This window comes from Littorina saxatilis, linkage group LG14 (assembly GCF_037325665.1).
Source record: "Littorina saxatilis isolate snail1 linkage group LG14, US_GU_Lsax_2.0, whole genome shotgun sequence".
NCBI classification, from domain to species: Eukaryota; Metazoa; Mollusca; class Gastropoda; order Littorinimorpha; family Littorinidae; genus Littorina; species Littorina saxatilis.
The window spans coordinates 6,390,658-6,415,860 of NC_090258.1; the positions used below are offsets into that span (position 1 = coordinate 6,390,658).

General features: G+C 45.0%; 1 protein-coding gene across 1 annotated transcript in view; it reads right to left on the reverse strand.

Annotated features, from left to right (window-relative positions):
* LOC138947004 (uncharacterized) overlaps nucleotides 1–25,203 on the reverse strand; it is a 61,629-nt gene continuing 36,426 nt past the window's right edge. Inside the window, exons 4-17 of the mRNA XM_070318424.1 lie at nucleotides 25,065–25,158; nucleotides 20,380–20,597; nucleotides 19,554–19,813; nucleotides 10,044–11,988; nucleotides 8,728–8,925; nucleotides 7,942–8,035; nucleotides 6,986–7,105; nucleotides 6,465–6,630; nucleotides 5,736–5,815; nucleotides 4,802–4,900; nucleotides 3,693–3,816; nucleotides 3,221–3,413; nucleotides 1,372–1,514; nucleotides 1–912 (exon numbers count right to left, since the gene is read on the reverse strand). Of these exons, the coding sequence (XP_070174525.1) occupies nucleotides 796–912; nucleotides 1,372–1,514; nucleotides 3,221–3,413; nucleotides 3,693–3,816; nucleotides 4,802–4,900; nucleotides 5,736–5,815; nucleotides 6,465–6,630; nucleotides 6,986–7,105; nucleotides 7,942–8,035; nucleotides 8,728–8,925; nucleotides 10,044–11,988; nucleotides 19,554–19,813; nucleotides 20,380–20,597; nucleotides 25,065–25,158 (3,851 nt within the window). The 3' untranslated portion in view covers nucleotides 1–795. The remainder of the gene's footprint in view (nucleotides 913–1,371; nucleotides 1,515–3,220; nucleotides 3,414–3,692; nucleotides 3,817–4,801; nucleotides 4,901–5,735; nucleotides 5,816–6,464; nucleotides 6,631–6,985; nucleotides 7,106–7,941; nucleotides 8,036–8,727; nucleotides 8,926–10,043; nucleotides 11,989–19,553; nucleotides 19,814–20,379; nucleotides 20,598–25,064; nucleotides 25,159–25,203) is intronic.

The window sequence follows — 25,203 nt, forward strand, 5'->3', positions numbered from 1 at the left end:
ATTATTGTACGTTGTTTATTTACAAGAATAACACATTTTAAAAAGGGTTTCAAATACGCACACGTGCACAAACACATATTATTCAAATACTTCATGAGCGCAAAAATATTTTACAGTTTATTTATGAACGGTAATAACACATCATTGAATCACACACACACCTCTTTGAAAAAAAGAACTCCTGGAACTGTACGATATTTATTTACAAGAATAAAAAACAAATGTCAACAGAAAAAAATTGGTCTCGCCGTACCACCCGCGTCGACACACACACACACACACACACACACAGACACGCACACACGCACACACACACACACACACACACACACACACACACACACACACACACACACAGACACACACACACACACCATAAAACCACAACAGCGAAGTTTGTGTTTGCATTGCACACTGTTATAGGCATCGACCCTGTACAGCCTCGAACAACATTTAACCGATAAATATGTTCGATGTGATCGAGTGTTTGCCGAGCCAAATGACGTGATGATGTCACACGGTCCAATCAGAAGAGTCGCGTGCGTATGGTGTGTTCAAGATCACGTGATGATGTCACATGGTCCAATCCGAGAAGAATCGCGTGTGTATAGTGTGTTCCAGACTTGTGATGATCACATGATGATGTCACAGGGTTCAATCAGAAGTGTCGCGTGTGTATAGTGTGTTCCAGGCTTGTGATGATCTCGTGATGACGTCACATGGTCCAATCAGAATAATCGCGTGCGTATGGTGTGTTCCAGACTTGTGAAGATCACGTGATGTCACACGGTCCAATCAGAAGAATCGCGTGCGTATAGTGTGTTCCAGACTTGTGAAGGGACTCTCCACCAGGGTGATGAGAAGAAAAGCCAAACCGTATGCACACACCAGGTTGCCAACGAACATGTAAATCTGAAGAAAAAAACCAGAAAAGGAATAGTGCTAATAGCAGTATTGCCCTGAAAAAAAGTACAACATATACTAAAGAGGAAAAGGGCCCAGGAACATGTATATCTGAAGAAAAAAACAGAAAAGGAATCATGCTAATAGCAGTAGTTCCCTGAAAACAATTACAACATAAGCTAAAGAGGCCCAAAGGGGTCCCTACTTTTCTTGTTTTGTTTCATGCAGACTATATCAAATGCTGTTTCATCCTGCATACGTGAGAGAGACTACCCATGAGATAACAATATCGTTCAATTCACACGTTAGTATATCGTGTAAATGAGGTCGTGTCAAGGGACCTGATTTTCCACTGCTCCTTCACATGTTCCCCCGATTCTTCTTCTCAAAGCCAATCTGTCCCACTCACGTAACAAACACTTGGCAAAAATGGAAAACAATGTCGAACAAAATCGACAACCAACTTACGAGGCTGCCAAAGTGCAGATGAAACGGGTAGCGACTACCATTGAGGACCACTGCGATGAGAATCGGGTGGAGCAGGTACACCCCGTAGGTGATGCGACACAGGGGCACAAAGGCGTTCCAAGATAACAGCTTGTGGACAAAACCTGCAAAGAAATACAGACTCAAGACTCAAAATGTTACTGTCCTTATAAAAACAAGGACAATTGCCATGCAGTGTCGGGCGGTTACAGACATAAAATGCATTACATTTACTAAGAATTAAGAATTGCACTAAAAACCAACAACACTAAATCATATCACATTTACTAAGGATTGAGAGTTGCACTAAAAACACATAAAATTCCTAAGCAGCAGTCGCTCACGGCACACACACACACACACGCACGCACGCACACACACACACACACACACACACACACACACACACACACACACACACACACACGCATACACGCACACGCACACACACGCACACACACGCACACACACACACACACACACACACACACACACACACACACACACACACTCCCTCTCTCCCTTCGTTAAACGCAGTGATAGAAGGGACAGGCATGTTCGGATCTTATCCTGGTTTTTCAGGGCACGTTGATAAGCTTAGTTCGTTGTGCTTCATTGATTCAGTTGATAGTATATATGCGGCATATTTATTTGTACTTTTATTTAATAGAATTGTTGAAACCAAGGGACACGATGAATGTGTTGCATACTTGGGTGGAGAACTTCAAGTAATGGACTGAGGCTGACTTGGCCTAAAGTCCAAGGTTAAGAACCACCAGAAAAATAAAAGTACTTTATTGTGAGACCCCGACATCCCTAACCAGGCTCTCATCTCCCCACCCCCCCCCCCCCCCCCCACCTACATGGCTGAAGGGATGTTAAATCCCAACAACGAACGCCACGTAAACCCCCCCTCCTCTCTCTCTCTCTCTCTCTCTAAAGAGACACTCACTCCAACACTAGCACTCTCTCAGAGACATTGAATCTATCTCACTCTCTCTATTTCTCTCCATCTCTCTCTCTCTTTCTCTCTCACTCTCTCTCTCTCTATTTCTCTCTCTCTCTCTCACTGGTTTTTTTTCTCTCGATATCTCTCTCTCACTATTTCTCTCTCTCTCTCTCACTATTTCTCTCGATCTCTCTCTCTCTCACTATTTCTTTCTCGCTCTCTCTCTCTCTCTCTCTCTCTCTCTCTCTCTCTCTCTCTCTCTCTCTCGATCTCACTGGGGTTTTTTCTCTCGATATCTCTCTCTCACTATTTCTCTCGATCTCTTTCTCTCTCACTATTTCTCTCGATCTCTCTCACTATTTCTCTCGATCTCTCTCACTATTTCTCTCGATCTCTCTCTCTCACACTATTTCTCTCGATCTCTCTCTCTCACTATTTCTCTCTCTCTCTCTCTCTCTCTCTCTCTCTAAAGAGACACTCGCTCCACCACTGACACGCACTCTCTCAGAGACATGGACTCCCTCTCATTCTCTCTTTTTTTCCGTCCCCTCAGTCCCCTTAACATGTAGCGTAAGTGTGTTTCTCATCTGCAGTCCGTCTCACAGTTGACCCACTCACCTCCCTGACCAACGCTACACACGACCCACTCACCTCCCTGACCAACGCTACACACGACCCACTCACCTCCCTGACCAACGCTACACACGACCCACTTACCTCCCTGACCAACGCTACACACGACCCACTCACCTCCCTGACCAACGCTACACACGACCCACTCACCTCCCTGACCAACGCTACACACGACCCACTCACCTCCCTGACCAACGCTACACACGACCCACTCACCTCCCTGACCAACGCTACACACGACCCACTCACCTCCCTGACCAACGCTACACACGAAGATGATGAAGGAGACAGCCAGTGACCACAGAGGCCTGGCCACAGCCTCGTACAGTGACGTCTGTAGCGCTGTCCACGATTCACCGCCCTGACCCGTCTCCGTGTGCGTGATGTACACCACCGTCGCTACAACAGACAGCGCCGACAACAACCCCAGCAACAGCGGTACCTGCAACAAGCAAAGAAAACTTTCCATTTTAATGTATCATTTTAATGGACAATATAATGTTGTTATTGTTAATATTGTTATTGTATGGAACAAATATGTCAATGCTTGTTATTCTCTCAGGTGCCAGGAGAATGGTTCCGTATAACTCTCACTTATTCTATTACACATGTCGTATGCATTTAGAGCGATTACTTCTCTTTGTTTATCAGATCTGTTATTGTATGGTCTTTTTTGTATCATGGTTTACGGCGAAATATTTTAATTAATAGACGACCTGACCTTTCTAAAGAAGATGCGTCGCTCAGTAGAGTGCAGAAAATAGCCCAGTCCCATGCCCACAGCGAAGGCTCCCACCCGGCAGTAGGGTTTGGCGTAGACCTGGGCGAAGAACTCTACCTCCATGCTGCAGCAATCATCTTTTAATAACAATAACAAACGCACGCACGCACACACACGCACACACATAACCACACACACACAAACACCAAGGGCGGATCTAGGGGGGGGGGATTCCCCCCCAAACAATGGAAATATATTTACACTAGTGATTAACCTTGTTATCTTCAAGGAGAAGCCTACAATGCGCCTCATAAAGTTACATGATCTATAGCAACAAAAGACATGAATAGTTGAAAAAATATATAAACAATCGGCAAAAAAAGACACAGAAAAACATCGATGAAGCAACAAAAACAGGGAAAAAAAACCTCTTCAAAATGAATACGAAACTTAACAAGAAGAGCAAACGCTCGATCGAGTCACTTTCGCAGTTCTGAATATTATATGAGGCATCAGATGGACAGGAAGAAATTGCTATTCACAACACAATGAGTCACGTTCACATAAAATTTGAGCCCGGTCACTTTTATAGTTTCCGAGAAAAGCCCAACGTTAAGTTGTGTGTTGCCGAACAGAAAAGGCTAGTTATCTCCCTTGTTTTTCTGATAACGTTCGTAAAAGGCTACAGATGTAAATACTTTGATGTAAAGAATAATCCTACAAAGTTTCAATCACATCCGATGAACTTTGTCAAAGATATAAAATGTCTAATTTTTCCTTTGACGCTGACCTGTGACCTTGAAAAAGGTCAAAGGTCAACGAAACCATCGTTAAAGTGTAGAGGTCATTGGAGGTCACGACTAAACAAAATATGAGCCCGATCGCTTTGATAGTTTCCGAGAAAAGTCCAACGTTAAGGTGGTGTCTACGGACGGCCGGCCGGACGGCCGGCCGGCCGGACAGACTAACACTGACCGATTACATAGAGTCACTTTTTCTCAAGTGACTCAAAAACAAGGAAAAAAAGAACTACAGATCGCTTCATCCCATTCCGCAATGGGCTTGTCATTGCAGAGCAGGCATGTACTTGGCCCATTTAGTGCAGTTACCTCAGCATGTTTCCGTTGATGTCTTGTGTCAGAAGCGCCGTGGACAGTATTTGTATCATCACCAAGGCAACCAGCAAAGACAATCCCAGGCGAGGCAAACTGCAAATGAGAACAGTATATCGTGAAAATGAATCATCGACAGTAAAGGTCCGTTTTAAGTTGATTAGGTGTTTTGTTTAATACAAAAAACAAGAAAGGTGAGTTGTTTTAATTGACAAAAAAAACCCGTTACGTTCACAAATATATTGACCCAGCGGTCTTTTAAGTGCACAGACAAACACTAATTAGACAACATTTATCTTTACAAAATGTTCAGTGGCTTGCAGTGAAGACACAAGCGAATGAAGCAATGATTTTGGAGGGGATTTTTGGGGGAATTAAAAACGCACCATTACATAATTCAGTTTTACAAATACTCCTTTCTGTTATACTTTCTTTAAATAAATAAATAAATAAATAAATTACGATACATGTATTAGTAAATGTATAAAGAGCTTCCTTTACAGCATGAATCAATTTACATTGCAAAGCAATGTGCACAGCAAAATGACAAGCTGATACCGAAATGACTATCTGGAAGGTATTCATAAGTGAACACTGTCTCTTTTGAGACTGTTGATGTTCCTTAGCGTACAGTGTTCTGAACAGGTAATGGAAACGGAAACACTCCACGAATTACTCTAGCTTTCTGCGTTCTGAACAGGTACTGAAAACAAACACTCCACGAATTACCCTAGCTTTCAGTGTTCTGAACAGGTACTGAAAACAAACACTCCACGAATTACCCTAGCTTTCAGTGTTCTGAACATGTACTAAAAACAGAACGAATTAATTTCTCTCTTGGAATTTGCACGGAAGGACGACACAACCATTTTTCTTCGACAATCTTGGACGTGAAAGAAAAACAATAAACAAACATCACGCGCAGACTTACTATAACAAGGGGTAGAGGAACAGAGGCGATATGAAGTAGAATTGCAGGTCGTTGACGAGGTAGTAACTCCATGACATGCACTGCGGAAAATGACAAATAAAATAAAATAAATTACAATGAGATATTATATCAAATAGGCGGGGTAAAGACAGTCATACGCGTAAAACCCCACTCATGCGAAAACACGAGTGAACGTGGAAGTTTCAGCCCATGAACAAAGAAGAAGAGATGAAGAAGAGAATATAAAATAGAATGTACTATGCTAAGCAGGTTATCAAGAGGGTGTACAGCTTTACCTGTTTCTGGATCATTTTCCTTGGTAATCAAACATGATACTATCTTTCTTGCTTACTTTGCTTCAGTAACTGAATTGTTTCGTGTAAATTTGGAAGCAACAAGTGACACAGGTTCTCTCATACCTCAACAAATACGCAGACAGATCGACAAACAGAGAGATAGAGACAGGCATCCCAACAACCCCCCCCCCCCCCCCACTAACGCACACACGGACACAAACACACACTATCACACACACAGTGTTGTCTTCACACACACACACACACACACACACACGCACACACACACGCATGCTGCACGCACGCACGCACACGCGCACACACACAAACACATACACACACGCACACACAAACACACACGGACACACAAACACACACACACACAAACACACTCACATACAGTTACACACACACACGCAGTGTAGCTCCTCACCATGTCATTAGCTTTGTAGAAATTGGAGAAGAAAAGAGCGTTGGCCCACCAATGGTCATGACATCGTGCCAACCTGGAGTCGGTTCCTTTCCACAGTGGTCCGTTTCCAAAATAAGGCACTAACACGGTGTACGTTGCTAAGGCGATATAGTAACAGGGCAACAGTCTGCAACAGAGGGTCATAATGAAATGTATAGATGAAGCATAATGTGTGACACACACACTCAGTGGCACACGTCTCAAAAAGGCTTATGGACAGCATCGTGAGAGAGAGAGCGAGAGAGAGCGAGAGCGTGTGTGTTTTCACATTAAGTGCGTTCTTGTGTGCATGCGTATGCACGTTCGTGAGTGTGTGTGTACGTACGTGCGGGTATGTGAATATTTGCTTACGTAGGCAGTTTCCCATGGCGTTGATTATAAAGAACAAAGATTTAACGAAGGAGAAAACGAAATTAAAGGCAAGCACAAATTAACCTGCACAAGCACGAATCACTTCCTGACAGTTTCATTTAACGTCTCACCTCGTGAGTCTGTGAACGTAGAACAAGATGAGGGACTTTGCAGACAACAGAGATGCCCTCGGGTTCTGCTTCAGCTCTTTACTCTTTGAACGTAGAAAGTGATACGCCAATAGACACCCACTGAAACAGAGTTTGTAAACGAAAAGTTACAGAATAACAGCATGAAAAAAAGATCGCAATTATTTGATTACATGCCGAGTAAGCTTCCTGCATTCATCATGTTTGCGTATTTGTTGCCTCCACACAAACACAGATCTCGATAATTGAGAATGTGTTCTTCAATAATAATAATAATAATAATAATAATAATAATAATAATAATAATAGAAATGCAACCATTTTGTGTTCTTTAATAACTTATTTGCATATATCTTTCCTGTCATTTCTGTTCCTGCCTCCGCGCCTATAGGTGCACAACATAGCTGGTCAAATCTTCTTTTACATGTATTCTATTTGAACAATTTGGAAGTATATGTCACGTCCGATTCTTATCTTTTCTTAAGATTTTCCTTCGATTTGTTCTTTTTCGGAGGTTGTTTCAAAACGTTGCAAGCTGTACGATTAACTATAGAGCATGTAGTAGTTATGTGGTACAAATAATACAGCGTCATGTCCTTTAATATCAGGGACAGTTTACAGAGCCTGCGTGACCATAAACCACAAACTTTCAACTGCGGTGGCCTCCAGTCAACTAAGAAATGTAGACATTCAGACAGAGGGTAACTTACAACAGAGAGAAATGAGCACATGCGCAAAAAAGAACATTGGATAAAGTCAAGCTCTTAAAAGAAATTGTAGAAGTCTTAAAATCATTGATATCTTAAGAATACAGGATTTATCGTAATCGTAACCCCCCCCCCCCCCCCCCCCCACAATACACGAATCAAAACCTTTCCCAGGGACTCTAAGTGATCCATTTTCTCTTTCCACCCCGAAAATGATAGACTACAGGATACCTGAGCACGAAGAAGGTGTCTGCAGCAAAGGTAGCGTTCATCAAGGCCTGGAACCACACTGTGGTTGCCATGGTTACCGTGTCCACGTTGTTGGCTGTGGAATAACAACAAAAAACAAACTCTTCAGTTTCGATCTTGGTTCGCATAAAAACAAAAGTTTGACGGCGTTCGCTTATGGGAGGCACAACAGAGAACTTTGATCAGTGGATGACGCTCGTCAACAACACTCTCAACTACGACAGCGACCGCAATGACAACAGATATCTTAATGTTATTTTGTAAATGTAAAATATCCTACATAAATAGACTTGGTTGTATTGGTTGTATAAACAGAAAACCTACCATTATTAACACCTCCTCCCCATCCTTTCTCAACAGGCCTTCAGAGTGACGAGTGCTCACCTAGATACGCAGGGTTTCCATTTTACAAGGACAGAGTAACTAGTTCTCACCTAGAGACTCAGACAGACCTTGGAACCCCGGTTTTGTACTCGGAGTATTCTCAAACAAACTTGGTGTATTTTCAGAAAAAGGAGTATACTCCGCACAACATTTAAACATCGATGATTCAAACATGCTTCGCGCGCGTCCATTACACCGTTAGTTAAGTTTACCAATGCATGTACATTTAAAACAAATCCTTTTTTCAATGTTTAATGACAAAAGCTGTAATCACTAATTAAATGCCGAGTGATAAAGTTATCTTTAATCATTAAAATAAACAGTGCCCCAGTAAATAGACAGGAATGACAGAGATGCGTTTGTGAAGTAGTGACTAGTTCTCACCTAGAGACGCAGGGTTTCCATGCAACAAGGACAGGGTGTTGCCGAGGACTATCCACGAGATGCTGAGGACTCGCACGCCGTTGAGGGAGAACAGATGGTCCGCGTTGCCTTCCGCCATCACTCGGTGAACGCTTCGCAAGAAGGAGAAACACAGCAACACTTCTGCTACTGGACTTTTCCTTTTCGGGATTGTTCCGCCTGAAATCGAAAGACAGATACGTAAATTAATGACATTTATTTTTAAAGCCTGTCCTTAACTGGGCGTAGTCGACTAAGAGAATATACTTCGCGAAGCTGGCCGTACGAAGCTTTAGCAATGAGTTTTCGGTAAAAAGACTTCGCGAAGTTTTCTTCGAGCTCAATTCTTTCTTTCTTTATTTGGTGTTTAACGTCGTTTTCAACCGTTCAAGGTTATATCGCGACGGGGAAAGGGGGGAGATGGGATAGAGCCACTTGTGAATTGTTTCTTGTTCACAAAAGCACTAATCAAAAAATTGCTCCAGGGGCTTGCAACGTAGTACAATATATTACCTTACTGGGAGAATGCAAGTTTCCAGTACAAAGGACTTAACATTTCTTACATACTGCTTGACTAAAATCTTTACAACCATTGACTATATTCTATACAAGAAACACTTAACAAGGGTAAAAGGAGAAACAGAATCCGTTAGTACTAGTCGCCTCTTACGACATGCTGGGGAGCATCGGGTAAATTCTTCCCCCTAACCCGCGGGGGGAAACAGAATCCGTTAGTCGCCTCTTACGACATGCTGGGGAGCATCGGGTAAATTCTTCCCCCTAACCCGCGGGGGGAAACAGAATCCGTTAGTCGCCTCTTACGACATGCTGGGGAGCATCGGGTAAATTCTTCCCCCTAACCCGCGGGGGGAAACAGAATACGTTAGTCGCCTCTTACGACATGCTGGGAAGCATCGGGTAAATTCTTCCCCCTAACCCGCGGGGGGAAACAGAATCCGTTAGTCGCCTCTTACGACATGCTGGGGAGCATCGGGTAAATTCTTCCCCCTAACCCGCGGGGGGTCGAGCTCAATTAAAGACCGCCTTAATTTGTATTTGTTACGTAGGTTTGAATTTTGTTGCTGTACAAACCTTGATATATTATCAGAAAAAGACAACATTATTTGGTCACGTTCTGTTTGTTTTCTGGTTCATTTGGTAGGTTCGGCAGCGAACAAAAAAAAGGGAAAATGTAATTTCAAGTGAATGAACGAGTTGGAAAATGTGTGATGTTTGTGAATTACAGATTTGAATATTTTAACCGAATTCCACTGTATTTGTTTCACACATAATCTCACCTTCAACATCTTCAGTGCGATGAGTTTTTCTTCGCATCTCCACTTTTAGTCCGCTTTCTCGTATTCCTTCTTTCGTCTTCTTCTCTCCTTTTCTTCTAAAACGAACATTGTCTTTGGCGTCATACTTTTTCGTTCCGCCGCCGGGGGTGATACCCGCATTATATTCCACAGTTTCACCAGCGGCGACGCTTTTTCGTACCTCTTCTGCAGTTTCTTCAGGAATACTGGTAAGGCTGTGACTGAGAGAGGACTGGATGGTATTTGTAGGGCTGGAGGGACAGTCGGCCTCTTGAAACCTCATTCTTAGGCTTAGTTTTGTGGGACTGAGGGTTGGACCGTCTGTCTTAGAAACGCACGAGTTTTGCATCTGTTCTGTCGGGCTGAGGATAAGACTGTCGGGTTTCAACGAACAAGACTTAGCTCTGTGTTTTGTGGAACTTTGCCCCACGTCTGTTACTGAGGTGCGCAAGTTTGTACTTTCATTTGTAGCGCTGGACATTACATTTCTTTCTTTATCCGAGTCTGACATTTGGGGGCTGTGTTTTGTTGGGCTAGGAAGTACGTCTGTTCCTCCGCATGGAGAATTAGATCTTTGGTCTGAGGGGGTAGAATCTAGGTCTGTATTTGCACACCCTAAGGTAGGAGGATTGTGTTTGGAGGACTTGGAAGAGGCATCACTCTGTGCACACCCAACCTTTAGACTTGAAGGGATGTCTGAATCTGAAAATCGAGATTTCGGGCTGTTACTGGTCGGACTGATGGAAATATTCGTGTCTGAATATCGCCTTTTGGTGCTACGTTTTGCAGATTTGGGGCGGTAGCGCCTGCCTAGGACTAAGTTAGGCAATTCCGGAAAATGGTTTGGGGCCATGTTACCAGAAGTCTTTGCTGTTTCTACTTCAATGATATCCCTTTCATCAGTGGTTGTATCACCGTCATTCTTGACTCTGGTGAATTCTTGGGCTTCTTCTTTACGCTCACAACAAACTTTGTCTGGAGCATCTGCCATCCTTGAACTGCTGTCGTGAGTTTCACGATTCTCCAATTCTTGGGCTTCTTCTTTACGCTCACAACAAACTTTGTCTGGAGCATCTGCCATCCTTGAACTGCTGTCGTGAGTTTCACGATTCTCCGAGTTCGTGTCACTACCAAGAGCTGAATGCTCAACTTGTCTTGTGAAGCCACCATCAGAATTTCCACTTTCGGGTGAAATATTGTCGCACTTACTGTCATCAAATTTAGTTTTGTTTGTGGGTGACTTGCTTCCAGTATTCACAGTATCTGTGCCGTTGGTCAAAGAATCGTCGCTGCTCGTCTTTTCGTCGCAAGTGTCTGTTCTGTTTCCTTTTGGTATTACTCCGCTCGTGGCATTTTGGTCCCCTTTGACACTGCGATTGGTTTCCGGCGAACAGTCAGGATTCCCATGAAGGCTTTGTCGACAACTGTCTGTCCCTGTGTCTTCTTTGTACGAAACTGCATACGAATTTTCACGTTTAGCATCACACTTTAAGTCGTTTTGAAAATTGTCATCTGTGGTTGTTTCCTGTCTTTCGGACAGTTTGTTCTCTCCGCTATTTTCGTTGACAATCTTGATGCTTGCCTGACAAGCAGAAGTGTTAGAATCGCAAGGTGCAAAGTTTTCCTCGCTTGCACACTCGAATTTTCCAGTGCCACTATTTCCTGCGACAGTGTCCTCGTTGAAAACATCTTCGTCAGTATCAATATCGCCTGTACCACATTCTAAATCTAGTAAAACAGCTGACTGCTGACCGCAGCCTTCTTGTTTGTCAGTGGTGACACTAGGTGAGTGATATGAGGCGCTGCTTTGACTTAAAGTGACTTTGTTGTCTGAAACTGTGGAATTACTGTTGGTATTGGGGTCAGCATTTTGCGAGCAGTCGTCGGATTGTCGCCCCTCCTGCTCTTTATCTGCATCAACGAACTTCTGCAAAAGAAAACAAGTCGCGTAAGGCGAAATTACTACATTTAGTCAAGCTGTTGACATCACAGAATGAAACTGAACGCACTGCATTTTTTTTTAACCGAGACAATACAGCTTCGTCAATCCCCGCGGCAGTTTTTCCCGTGCAACATGAAGTGAAATTGACGAGGCAGAATAGCGCAATAGCGTACTGCGGTAAACAGGAAAGCGCGCTTTTCTGTATTCTTTGTAACTTTATGAACTTGTTTTGAATAAAACATATTATATCTATATGTTTTTGGAATCAGGAAATGATAAAGAATAAGATGAAACCATTTTTGGATCGATTTCTTACATTTTAATTGTAACTTTAATTAACCTATTTTCGTTAATTGTGATCACATTTTAAGAGTAAACATAACATATGTATATATTTTTAGATTCAGAATTTGATGAAGAATACGATTCAATCAAGTTTGAATCTGTTTGCGACAATTTTATTTTAATGACAACTTTAATGAAAAAACTCATAAATTAATTTTTAAGCCTCCACGCTGAAATGCAATACCAAAGTCCGGGCTTCGTCGAAGATTACTTGACCACAATTTCAACCAATTTGGTTAAAAAATGAAGGCGTGACAGTGCCGCCTCAAGTTTCACTAAATGCCGGATATGACGTCATCGAAGACATTTATCGGGAAAAAGAAAAAATTGGTCTGGGTATATCATGCCCAGGAACTCTCATGTGAAGTTTCACGAAGATCGGTCCAGAAGTTTTCTCGGAACTGATCTACACACACACACACACACACACACACACACACACACACACACACACACACACACACCACGACCCTCGTCTCGATTCCCCCTCTATGTTAAAACATTTAGTCAAAACTTGACTAAATGTAAAAACAACTTGTATATATATATAAGGCGCGTGTCTGGTCTAGGCAGTAAAACAATGGTCCTCCTCAGGACTAGATTTCCCTGTGATATGTCCCCCATGCACAAAGGGACTATGCTCAGAAATCTCCGTCCACCCGAGGAGGGTCTGATGCTCCCAATAGGCTATCTTTGAAGGGATTCTTTTCTCTCTCTTTTGCCCTGCTAAGAGATTTTTAACAACTCTCAGAAGAAAGTGTTAGGAAACGCTGCCGTTGCTGAGCTTTGGTTCAGTTTTGTGTGTTGCATGTAGTTGACTTATTTGTACTTTGTGGGAAAGTACCGATATTATATTTTGTAAACACAATATTTATGCTTGGACGAGAATGCAGGTGAACTTTCTAGTCCTGTCAAAACAAGTTGTTTACCATGCTGATTTAGTGTGAGTTCGTGGCGTTCGATCGGATTAAGGGCGTCGGCACCTTTTGATGTACGTCACAGAGAACGTCACCATTCTAGTCCATGGGCGGTTCGCATATAATGTAGTTGTATCATGTTCGGTCTGGAATATTCTCGAGATTGAGTATTTACTATATATGCCAGCGCAATTTGTATGTAAAAAAGCTTCTATTTGAATTCTGCTAGATGTGCAGTTGTATGTATGGAATGCTAAATAAATCCTCGAACTCAATTTGACGAGTTGTTTTCTGTTGCTGCGAAGACGGGCGACGTAGAATAAAAGAACACAACTATACGACATTTGAGAACTTGTGGCAATCTCAAGTGTCGTGTAACAATTGGGGGCCAAGCCAAGGATCTACGTTTAACGCCAAGGGTTTTCCAGTAACAAGGACCAGTGTCAAGACAGTCACAGGAGGTAGCCATCAATCGGGTGTATCCTGAGGGATCAGTATTGAGACTACGGAACCGTGGATTCGGTGTGACTGGTGAAGAGTTTGGTAATCGCCGCAGCTCGGTACGGTGAGCGACGCCGGAGTGTATCGGGATTACAGAGGTTAGCTGCCGTTTGGACGAGACGGACTTCGTCGCGGAGCTAGTGCATTAATACTACGAAATACGACTGGGGTACGTCGTGTACGTATCGTGAGCAGAGTGCGCCGTCACGTTAGACGAGGAGGGTGGCAGCCTGCGTCTACGAAGGTGACCAGCGACGAGAGAAGCATCGGAGGTGCAGTAGAGACTGTGTTCTTTTAGAAGACTACATTCGTCTACGTTCGGGGCTGTGAAAGAATACAGACGAACGCACCGGAAAAGACCAGAATGGCTGAGTTCTGGGGAAAAGGAATTGAACTGGGACTAAAAGGCAAGCAGTTGACGGAGTTCGTCGAGTCCCAGACACGACTGCTGGCGCAGCGTGAAGAAACACAAGCGCAGCGTGAGCGTGAAGAAAGAGAAGCACAGCGTGAAGAAAGACAAGCGCAGCGTGAAGAAAAGCAAATGGAGCTGAAACGCTTAGAGCTCCAGATAGAAATGGAGACCAAGCGCTTAGAGCTTCAGACAGAAATGGTGCGTGTTCAAACTGAGCACGAGGCACCACGCCAAAGAGATAACCAGCAGCAAATGCTACACAGGGCACCGAAACTTCCAGCATTCGCTGACGGGAAGGACCAGATCGACTGCTACCTTGCAAGATTCGAGAGGTTCGCTGAGAGTGCTAGATGGCAGCGCGACGACTGGGCGATTCAACTCAGCGCACATTTGACTGGGGCAGCACTTGAGGTCTACACTAGACTCTCAAACGATGACGCCAGAGACTATGATGTACTGAAGGAAGCTCTGTTGCGTTGCTACAACTTCACTGAAAGGGGCTACCGTCAACGCTTCCGCGAATGCCAGCCATTGTCTGGAGAGACACCGAGCCAGTTTGTGGAGCGCCTGTCGTCATACCTGCAGAAGTGGGTGGAGTTATCAGGTGAAGAGCAGTCATACGAGAGTCTGCGGGACTTGATCGTGAAGGAGCAGTTCCTTAATGCCTGCCCGAAGGACCTGGCGACCCGCTTGGAAGAGCAAAAACTGCGGGGTTTGAAGGACATTACTGATGCTGCTGAGCGTTATCTCATTGCTCATGGAAGGACCCTGGGGACGTCAAAGTCATCAAAACCTTTCCAGAAGAGCGGGAACCAGGGAAACAAACCTCCCAAGGGACAAACTGAGTCCGCACCATCATCCAATGAAGGGCAGAACATAACGTGTTTCCATTGCAATACCAAGGGCCACCGAGTCGCCAACTGTCCCCAAAAGAAAAATAACGGACATGTCATTGACAAAGCGCAAGAACATCGACGGAGATATTACGACAACAAGAGGCAAACGAGTGGCTCGAACCAACAAGTATGTGCGAGCAGCGTCATACTTCCAAGGGCTGCCGAGCAAGTGGCTACACCATCGGACGTGGAAGAATGTATATCTGATGGCCAGCTTCTACTCGCCAATGGCAGGTCAATCTCTGTCGTCGCCAGCGCAGCTGTGTCAGTGTCGAACATGCCCGTGTCGAAGGGATTTGTTGAGAAGCAGGAAGTGACTGTTCTCAGAGATTCGGGCTGCAATGGAGTCATTGTCAAAGAGGATCTGGTGCCAACAGAGAAGTTCACTGGTGACTTCAAGTGGACGCTCATGGCTGACAGCAAATGCGTGAAGGCACCAGTGGTAAAAATCCAGATCGATACTCCATACTTCACCGGAGAAGTTGAGGCCGTCTGCCTGAAGAAGCCCTTGTACGATCTACTAATTGGGAACATTGGGGGTGCGAGACGTCCTGATGACCCTGATGTCGAATGGAGAATGGGCTCAGCTCAGCCTACTGCTGAGGAGGAAGACCCACTGCCATTCGCGAATGAAGATATCAGCGAACTGTTACGAGATGACAGAGCAACTGTGCATCGCCGCGACCAGCCGCAGGTTGTAAGCGCTGTGACGACCAGAGCCCAGGCGAAGAAGGACAAAACAACTACGCCACTCAGGGTCACCAACAGTTCTGCAACTGCTGTCGTGGACAGGGATCGGCTGATTCAGCTACAGGAAGCTGATTCGACTTTAACAAAGTACAGGAGTCGTCCTGTCAAGGAGATGACTAAGGGCGAAGGCACTGTGCACTTTGAAGTAAAGGCCAAGATCCTGTACAGAGTGTTCCAGCACCCGAGAGTCAACGGTGGGAAGCCATTACGTCAAGTTCTGGTGCCTCAACCACTTAGGCGCCAGGTGATGGAGGTGGCCCACGACTCTATTATGGGAGGTCACCTGGGTGTCAAGAAGACATCGGACAGAATCCAGGCTGCGTTTGACTGGCCAGGACTGCATGCAGATGTGACTCGATTCTGCCGATCGTGCGATATTTGCCAGAAAACCATACCTCGAGGAAGGGTCCCGAAAGTGCCGTTGCAGAAGATGCCTTTGATCGACCGACCTTTCAAGAGGGTGGCCATTGACCTCATCGGCGAGATCAAACCGCCGAGTGAAGCGGGTCATCGTTGGGTACTGACCCTGGTAGACTATGCAACCAGGTACCCAGAAGCCGTGCCTCTGAAGAAAATTGACACCGAGACTGTTGCCGAGGCACTTGTGGACATTTTCAGCAGAATTGGGGTTCCTGAAGAGATCCTCACAGACCTGGGGACACAGTTTGTCTCTGAATGCATGGAAGAGGTCAACAGGCTGCTGAGCATTCGTCACTTGACTATGACACCCTATCACCCGATGTGCAATGGGCTGGTCGAAAAATTCAATGCGACGCTGAAGTCCACGCTGAAGAAACTATGCAGTGAGCAGCCAAGGCAGTGGCATCGCTACATCAATGCCTTGCTGTTTGCATACAGGGAGGTGCCACAAGAGTCCACTGGATTCTCCCCGTTCGAGCTGATGTACGGGCGGACCGTGAGAGGCCCGATGCAGATACTAAAGGAATTGTGGACGAAAGATGTGGGCACACCTGAAGTGAAGAACAGTTACCAGTACGTGTTCGAGTTGCGAGAGAAACTGGAGGAGACTCTCGAGATTGCTAGAGAAAACTTGAGAAAGTCTCAGGATAGTGGAAAGCACTACTACGACCGCAAAGCCGTAAACAGGAAGTTTACACCAGGTAACAAAGTGCTGATACTGCTTCCCACTGATCACAACAAACTACTGATGCAGTGGAAAGGCCCATACGAGGTTGAGGCCGTGGTAGGGATCAACGACTACAAGGTGAATGTCGGCAAGAAGTCCAAGATCTACCACGCTAACCTCCTGAAACTGTATGTGGAGAGACCTCCGGAAGCAGTACAGGTCGCAACAATGGTGGAAGAACCAGCCGAACTAGACGAGTTCGACGGTGAGGAACTACTGGAGTTGGGAGACCTCCACAAGAAAGAGGGAGTGGATGACGTCAAGTTAGGACCTGACCTGATAGAAGACCAGCAGAAGGAGCTGCATGATTTTATGGGCGACTTCACCCATAGGTTCTCTGATGTTCCAGGCTCTACGTCCTTGGTCGAACATGAAGTCCACCTCACATCTGACGTTCCTGTTCGCTCAAAACCATACCCTATCCCGTTTCAGGCTCGGGAATCCTTGAAGAAGGACATCGACAACATGTTGAAGATGGGGGTCATCCGTGAGTCATCATCCCCTTACTCATCTCCCGTTGTTGTTGTCAAGAAGAAAGACGGTACAAACAGGGTATGCATTGACTTTAGGAAAGTCAATAAGATCACCGTGTTTGACCCTGAACCAATGCCGACGGCGGCTGATCTGTTCCGAAGGTTGACTGGCAGTAAGATCTTCTCAAAGATCGATCTCAGCAAGGGATATTGGCAGATTCCTGTGCGCGAAGAGGACATACCAAAGACCGCCTTTGCAACTCCAGACGGAACGTATGAGTGCCTGCGGATGCCTTTTGGCATGGTGAACAGTGGTGCTACCCTTAAGAGGGGAATGCGGAAAATGCTCAAAGGAATGAAGAATATTGTGTACTACTGGGATGATCTGCTAGTCCACACGGAGACCTTTGCGGAGCATCTGGAGACTTTGAGGGAACTGTTTTCCCGCCTGACAAAAGCCAATCTGACCGTGAGACCCAGCAAGTGCATTTTGGGGACCGACAACGTTGACTTCATAGGTCATTCACTGAAGGAAGGTCAAAAGGGGCTTTTGTTGGAAAACGTCACCAAGATCCTCAATGCGCCACGTCCTGAAACCAAGAAGCAGGTGCGATCCTTCCTTGGATTGGCTGGGTACTACAGAGAGTTCATTCCAAACTTCGCCGCCATAACGGCGCCTTTGTCGGACATGACCCGAAAAGGATGCCCCAACCGAATACTCTGGGGATCAGCTCAGGAGAAGGCATACCAGACCGTGCGCGACCTGATGTCACGAGACCCGGTGCTACGCCTTCCTGATACTGCCAAAGAGTTCATCTTGCGTACAGACGCATCGGACGAAGGGATCGGCGCCATGCTGATGCAAGAGCATGGAGGTAAACCGTTTCCGGTCAGCTATGCCAGCAAGAAGCTGTCAGGAGCCGAGAAGAACTACTCGACCATGGAGAAAGAGTGTTTAGCCATCGTGTGGGGAATCAAGAAATTTGAACTCTACCTCCAAGGGGTGAAATTCGTGCTTCAGACTGATCACAAACCCCTCACCTACCTGAACTCTGCGAAGTTTGTGAATAATCGTATCATGAGGTGGGTGATGTACTTGCAGAACTTTGATATGCGAGTGGAATCGATCAAAGGTTCAGACAATGTTGGAGCAGATTTTCTCAGCCGAGTATGTGAGTAAAACTGTGTTCATTCTCCAACAGACTAATGTACATACCTGGATTTCAATCTGTTATGTATACATAATATGTGTACAAGTAGCGTTTCAATGATTGAAAGAAATTAGGTAAATTTCTTCTGGTGTTGGGGGTAATGTTAGGAAACGCTGCCGTTGCTGAGCTTTGGTTCAGTTTTGTGTGTTGCACTTATTTGTACTTTGTGGGAAAGTACCGATATTATATTTTGTAAACACAATATTTATGCTTGGACGAGAATGCAGGTGAACTTTCTAGTCCTGTCAAAACAAGTTGTTTACCATGCTGATTTAGTGTGAGTTCGTGGCGTTCGATCGGATTAAGGGCGTCGGCACCTTTTGATGTACGTCACAGAGAACGTCACCATTCTAGTCCATGGGCGGTTCGCATATAATGTAGTTGTATCATGTTCGGTCTGGAATATTCTCGAGATTGAGTATTTACTATATATGCCAGCGCAATTTGTATGTAAAAAAGCTTCTATTTGAATTCTGCTAGATGTGCAGTTGTATGTATGGAATGCTAAATAAATCCTCGAACTCAATTTGACGAGTTGTTTTCTGTTGCTGCGAAGACGGGCGACGTAGAATAAAAGAACACAACTATACGACATTTGAGAACTTGTGGCAATCTCAAGTGTCGTGTAACAGAAAGTCTCTGCTGAATTTCAATTGTTTCTTTCAAAACTTCTGATATTTTATATCTAAAACTTGACTCTATTGGCCTGTGAGTTTCAATAAATTCATGGAGTTGACAACTAGGAAGAAGGCAAAGGAACAGAAGAAAAGCAGCTTACTTCCTTTTCGCTCCAATTGCCAAGCGCATTTCATTCTGTTGGCCATTAAATTCAGCCTACGGTATGAATTTCTCAAAAGGACAACGAAAATGGACATAAAAAAATGAGAAAGGAGCTTACTTTCTTTTCGATCGAATTTTCATTTGTATCAAGTATCGTCGCTGAACTTTTGATGTTTCTCAGCTGAATTCCATTGCAGTCGAATGACGGGATTCCGTGGCTGTTCCTTTGTCCCCCCGCCATTGTGGCTGTTGTGACTTTTCCTCTTCCCTCCGCGTCGCCTCTTGTCGTGTAAATCGTCTGCTCTAGATCATCAACCGCCGATGGTCGTCTGCGAATAATGCTGCTGGAGAATCGACGAATGATACTCGGTTTGTATCCTGCAGCATAAAAGGTAAGTTAATGTGAGGTTCATGGCAGTGTTTTAGGTCTCTCTGTCATTATTGTGCGCCACGATGATTCTTCGAAAACACACACACACACACACACACACACGCGCGCACCCACCACACACACACAAACAAGAATGCACGCGCCCACGTAAAAACTATTTTTATTAGTAATTTACTGGTAGTCTCCATTGATCATAGTACATGGACTTGAAAAACTGCAGATCAAGGCAACATTTTTCAAATATAAAAGAAAGAAGAATAAAAATACAAACAGAAGAAAATGTTGACCTATAATTAAGCTTCAAGAAATCAATATCTAGTTTCCGGTATCTTATGACCTCCAGTAATACTGCGTAATAGCATTATGCTTTAGTTTGTAGCTTTCATTTTCCAAAAGGGAATCAATGCTAGATCATCCTAAATGCTTATTTACATCAAATGGAAAAAGGTCATATGCATAGCCTCGGTCACAACCATTGCCACCAATGCCCTACAGAACAAACAACGTACCAATAAATAGAAAAAAACAAAAACTAAACCAACAAAAACCATACCAATGGTGTTTCTCCGTGTAATGGGTTTGTACTCTCCCCCTCCCAGTCTGTGCCAGTGGGACACAATACTGGAGCGAAAGCGAGACAACCGGTTTTCGTGTGCGTGGAAGCCCACGCGAGTTTCTTCCCCTGCCAAAATCTCAAAAGTCTTGATGTTTTGTAGCACATCCAGACACGTGCCCAAAACAACCAGGAGAAGAATCGTGCTAAAAACGGATCTGAAAATGAGAGAAAATGAAGGAAATGTTAGCTGGTAAGTGAGGAAATTGTATATCTTTACGAGAGCTGATTTCCTTTCTTTACCTACATAAAACGAGGACAATTCAGCTGAATACTCAACAACCAGCCAAATACGCCGCGCCAAGGAAGCAAAAGGCTGAAATAGCATTAAACCCTGTTTTTCTCTTGTTTTTCTTTGTCTCTCTCTCCCATCCTTCTTTTTACATTTAGTCAAGTTTTGACTAAATGTTTTAACATTTAACAAAAAATCGAGACGAGGGTCGTGGTGTATGTGTGTGTGTGTGTCTGTGTGTGTGTAGAGCGATTCAGAGTAAACTACTAGACCGATCTTTATGAAATTTTACATGAGAGTTCCTGGGTATGGTATCCCCGGACGGTTTTTTTTCTAATTTTTTTGAAAAATGTCTTTGATGACGTCATATCCGGCTTTTTGTAAAAGTTGAGGCGGCACTGTCACACCCTCATTTTTCAATCAAATTGATTGACATTTTTGTAAAGCAATCTTCGACAAAGGCCGGACTTTGGTATTGCATTTCAGCTTGGTGGGTTAAAAATTAATTAATGACTTTGGTCATTAAAAATCTGAAAATTGTAATTAATTTTTTGTTTTTATAAAACGATCCAAATTTACGTTCATCTTATTCTTCATCATTTTCTGATTCCAAAATCATATACATATGTTATATTCGGATTAAATACAAGCTCTGAAAATTAAAAATATAAAAATTTTGATTAAAATTAATTTTCCGAAATGGATTTAAAAACAATTTCATCTTATTCTTTGTCGGTTCCTGATTCCAAAAACATATAGATATGATATGTTTGGATTAAAAACACGCTCAGAAAGTTAAAACGAAGAGAGCTACAGAAAAGCGTGCTATGCAGCACAGCGAAACCACTACCGCTCTAAACAGGCTCGTCAGTTTCACTGCGTTTTGCACGAGCGGCGGACTACGGTCATTGTGAAAAAATGCAGTGCGTTCAGTTTCATTCTGTGAGTTGCACAGCTTGACTAAATGTAGTAATTTTGCCTTACGCGACTTGTTTTGCTGTTATCTCCGTGTGTGTGTTTTTTAACACATTTTTGGTACATCTGCAGAATTGCTTCTTTGTTAGTGTGGAAGTGTTACGTTCTTGACTGTACGTGTCAGAGTGTGTGCAAATGCACGTACACTTGCACTGTAGGCGGAAACATCAAGTGTGAGATATCTCCATGCCGGGTTACAGCCAGCTAATAAATGTGTAACTGTATCATGTTGAACTTGAGAGTTTCGCCGGATCACTGTGTCAGGTTAGAGATCCGGATCAGGCTGTGTCACTTCAACAATAAAATTACGACGGAGTTTCATTATTCAGAAGTATGATCCTATTTATACTAAAACGAAAAAAAGGTAGAATATGTATTCTGAAGAAATATTGCTATTACAAAAATGAAGGGGGGGGGGGAGGGAGGGGATTGTAATACGTGACTTACTCTACATTAGCTGTTTACAGTATATAACAAACATTTCCTCTTCCAAAGCAATTTAAAGGAGGAAACGAGAGCAGAAGAGATAGACAGGGGTGTGTGTGTGTGTGTGTGTGTGTGTGTGTGTGTGTGTGTGTGTGTGTGTGTGTGTGTGTGTGACCCGTGTGTGTGACCCGTGTGTGTGTGTGACCCGTGTGTGTGTGTGTGTGTGTGTGTGTGTGTGTTAGAGAGACTGAGAGAGAGAGAAATAGAGAGAGAGAGATAGAGGGGGTGTGTAGGCCGTCTGCACTTGTCGTAAGTCAGATTGTGACAGGCAACAAGCAAAAACAGACTCCAACCAAATTAATTGTCACCTTCAGTGCAGTGACCTTTCTGTACGTAAAACTAAAAGGCAAGATGTCTTTGAGCCCCCGTCTCATTGGGCCCCCGTCTCGTTGGGTCCCCGTCTCATTGGGCCCCCAAGTCTAGATATTATGACCTTTCAGGGTCAATGTCATTTAAAAGTCAAAGGGGGATTTAGGCATGCCGGCTTTTTTGTGAGTGTTACCAGTCCGTCGAAAGCTGACGAATTGAAATAATCTAAAGTAATGAGCTGCGTCTACATCCCATTACTGGATTGCGTAAATGTGTGTACAGCCGCACTCGCCTAAACGAAACACGCTTAAGCAAAAAACTCGGATATCTGAAACCAAAATCAATTCCCCGCTAGACCCCCTCTTTGTAAGACTATTTATAATTTGGATAAGCCAAACTCTGTCAAAAAATAGCTAACTCAAACACGGACATCTCAAACGTGATTTTGACAGATAAGCCAAACTCTAAACATTGTCGGAGAGACATCTTTTTAATTTTTGCTTGAAAAACACGTCAGGAAGATAAATATATTTCGTCACGGCTATAATTATCATACGGAAACGAACACGTCACCTGTTTTTGAGTATGCGGGGAAACTGATGACGTGTGCCCCATGTTTTGCAGGCGCCATTGTTTGGACAGAAAGACTGGTGTGCGTGAATTAGATGGTGGGTTCAGGGTTAGAGATGGGATGGCCGAGGGAGGGTGAATTGGGTGGTGGGTTCAGGGTTAGAGATGGGATGGCCGAGGGAGGGTGAATTAGGTGGTGGGTTCAGGGTTAGAGATGGGATGGCCGAGGGAGGATGAATTAGGTGGTGGGTTCAGGGTTAGAGATGGGATGGCCGAGGGAGGGTGAATTAGGTGGTGGGTTCAGGGTTAGAGATGGGATGGCCGAGGGAGGGTGAATTAGGTGGTGGGTTCAGGGTTAGAGATGGGATGGCCGAGGGAGGGTGAATTAGGTGTTGGGTTCAGGGTTAGAGATGGGATGGCCGAGGGAGGGTGAATTGGGTGGTGGGTTCAGGGTTAGAGACGGGATGGCCGAGGGAGGGTGAATTGGGTGGTGGGTTCAGGGTTAGAGATGGGATGGCCGAGGGAGGGTGAATTGGGTGGTGGGTTCAGGGTTAGAGATGGGATGGCCGAGGGAGGGTGAATTGGGTGGTGGGTTCAGGGTTAGAGATGGGATGGCCGAGGTAGGGTGAATTAGGTGGTGGGTTCAGGGTTAGAGATGGGATGGCCGAGGGAGGGTGAATTGGGTGGTGGGTTCAGGGTTAGAGATGGGATGGCCGAGGGAGGGTGAATTGGGTGGTGGGTTCAGGGTTAGAGATGGGATGGCCGAGGGAGGGTGAATTAGGTGGTGGGTTCAGGGTCAGAGATGGGATGGCCGAGGGAGGGTGAATTGGGTGGTGGGTTCAGGGTTAGAGATGGGATGGCCGAGGGAGGGTGAATTAGGTGGTGGGTTCAGGGTTAGAGATGGGATGGCCGAGGGAGGGTGAATTGGGTGGTGGGTTCAGGGTTAGAGATGGGATGGCCGAGGGAGGGTGAATTGGGTGGTGGGTTCAGGGTTAGAGATGGGATGGCCGAGGTAGGGTGAATTAGGTGGTGGGTTCAGGGTTAGAGATGGGATGGCCGAGGGAGGGTGAATTGGGTGGTGGGTTCAGGGTTAGAGATGGGATGGCCGAGGGAGGGTGAATTGGGTGGTGGGTTCAGGGTTAGAGATGGGATGGCCGAGGGAGGGTGAATTAGGTGGTGGGTTCAGGGTTAGAGATGGGATGGCCGAGGGAGGGTGAATTGGGTGGTGGGTTCAGGGTTAGAGATGGGATGGCCGAGGGAGGGTGAATTAGGTGGTGGGTTCAGGGTTAGAGATGGGATGGCCGAGGGATGGTCTGTGATAGTTTACGGGAGGCCCACGGTGCCTTTAACGTGGAGGGGTTGTACCTTTGCATTGCTGAAATACAGAATATACCGTTCAGGCTTGTTTATTATGCTGGGGGCCCAAAGAGACGGGGGCCCAATGACACGTTTTGTTATTGCTACAAAAAGTGTGGGGGCCCAATGAGACCGGGACCCTATGAGACGGGGGCCCAATGAGACGGGGGCCCAATGAGACGGGAGCCTAAAGAGACGGGGGCCCAATGAGACGTTTTGTTATTGCTACAAAAAAGTGTGGAGGCCCAATGAGACGGGGGCCCAATGAGACGGGGGCGCAAAGGGCAAATCCCAACTAAAAGGCAACTACATGAGGCTTTTTAAAGAAGCTACCGTACATGAGTATTCTCTATTTTCCAGACATACGTTTTCTTTCAGTTTCTGTTTGTTATTCTGGTTACACCGAAAAGCCGCGACTACGGCAAACATACTCATACACACTCACTCACGCACGCAAGCGCGCACACACACACACACCCCATCACACACACACCACAACCACCACCACCACCGTCCCTCCCCCCCCCCCCCCCCCCCCGTTTTACACCCACACCAACAAGACTTTCCATGCGTTTTTTAAGACTCAGTTCAGATGTAAGCCACTGCCTTTAACGGAACACCCCACAGAAGATACACGAGATAAGGGGAAAAGGCACCAAGAAGCATGTACAAATGACAGGGACAGTAGTAAACTTACACCACAACAACAGCAGCGGTGTCCTCAGCGAAGTTGGGAACCTGATGGCATTCCACCCCCTCCACGCTGACGTTGTGACTCCGGCTTGACATGTCTGCCACACACACAAAATTAGAGTGTTTTTGTTGTGTTTTTTGTG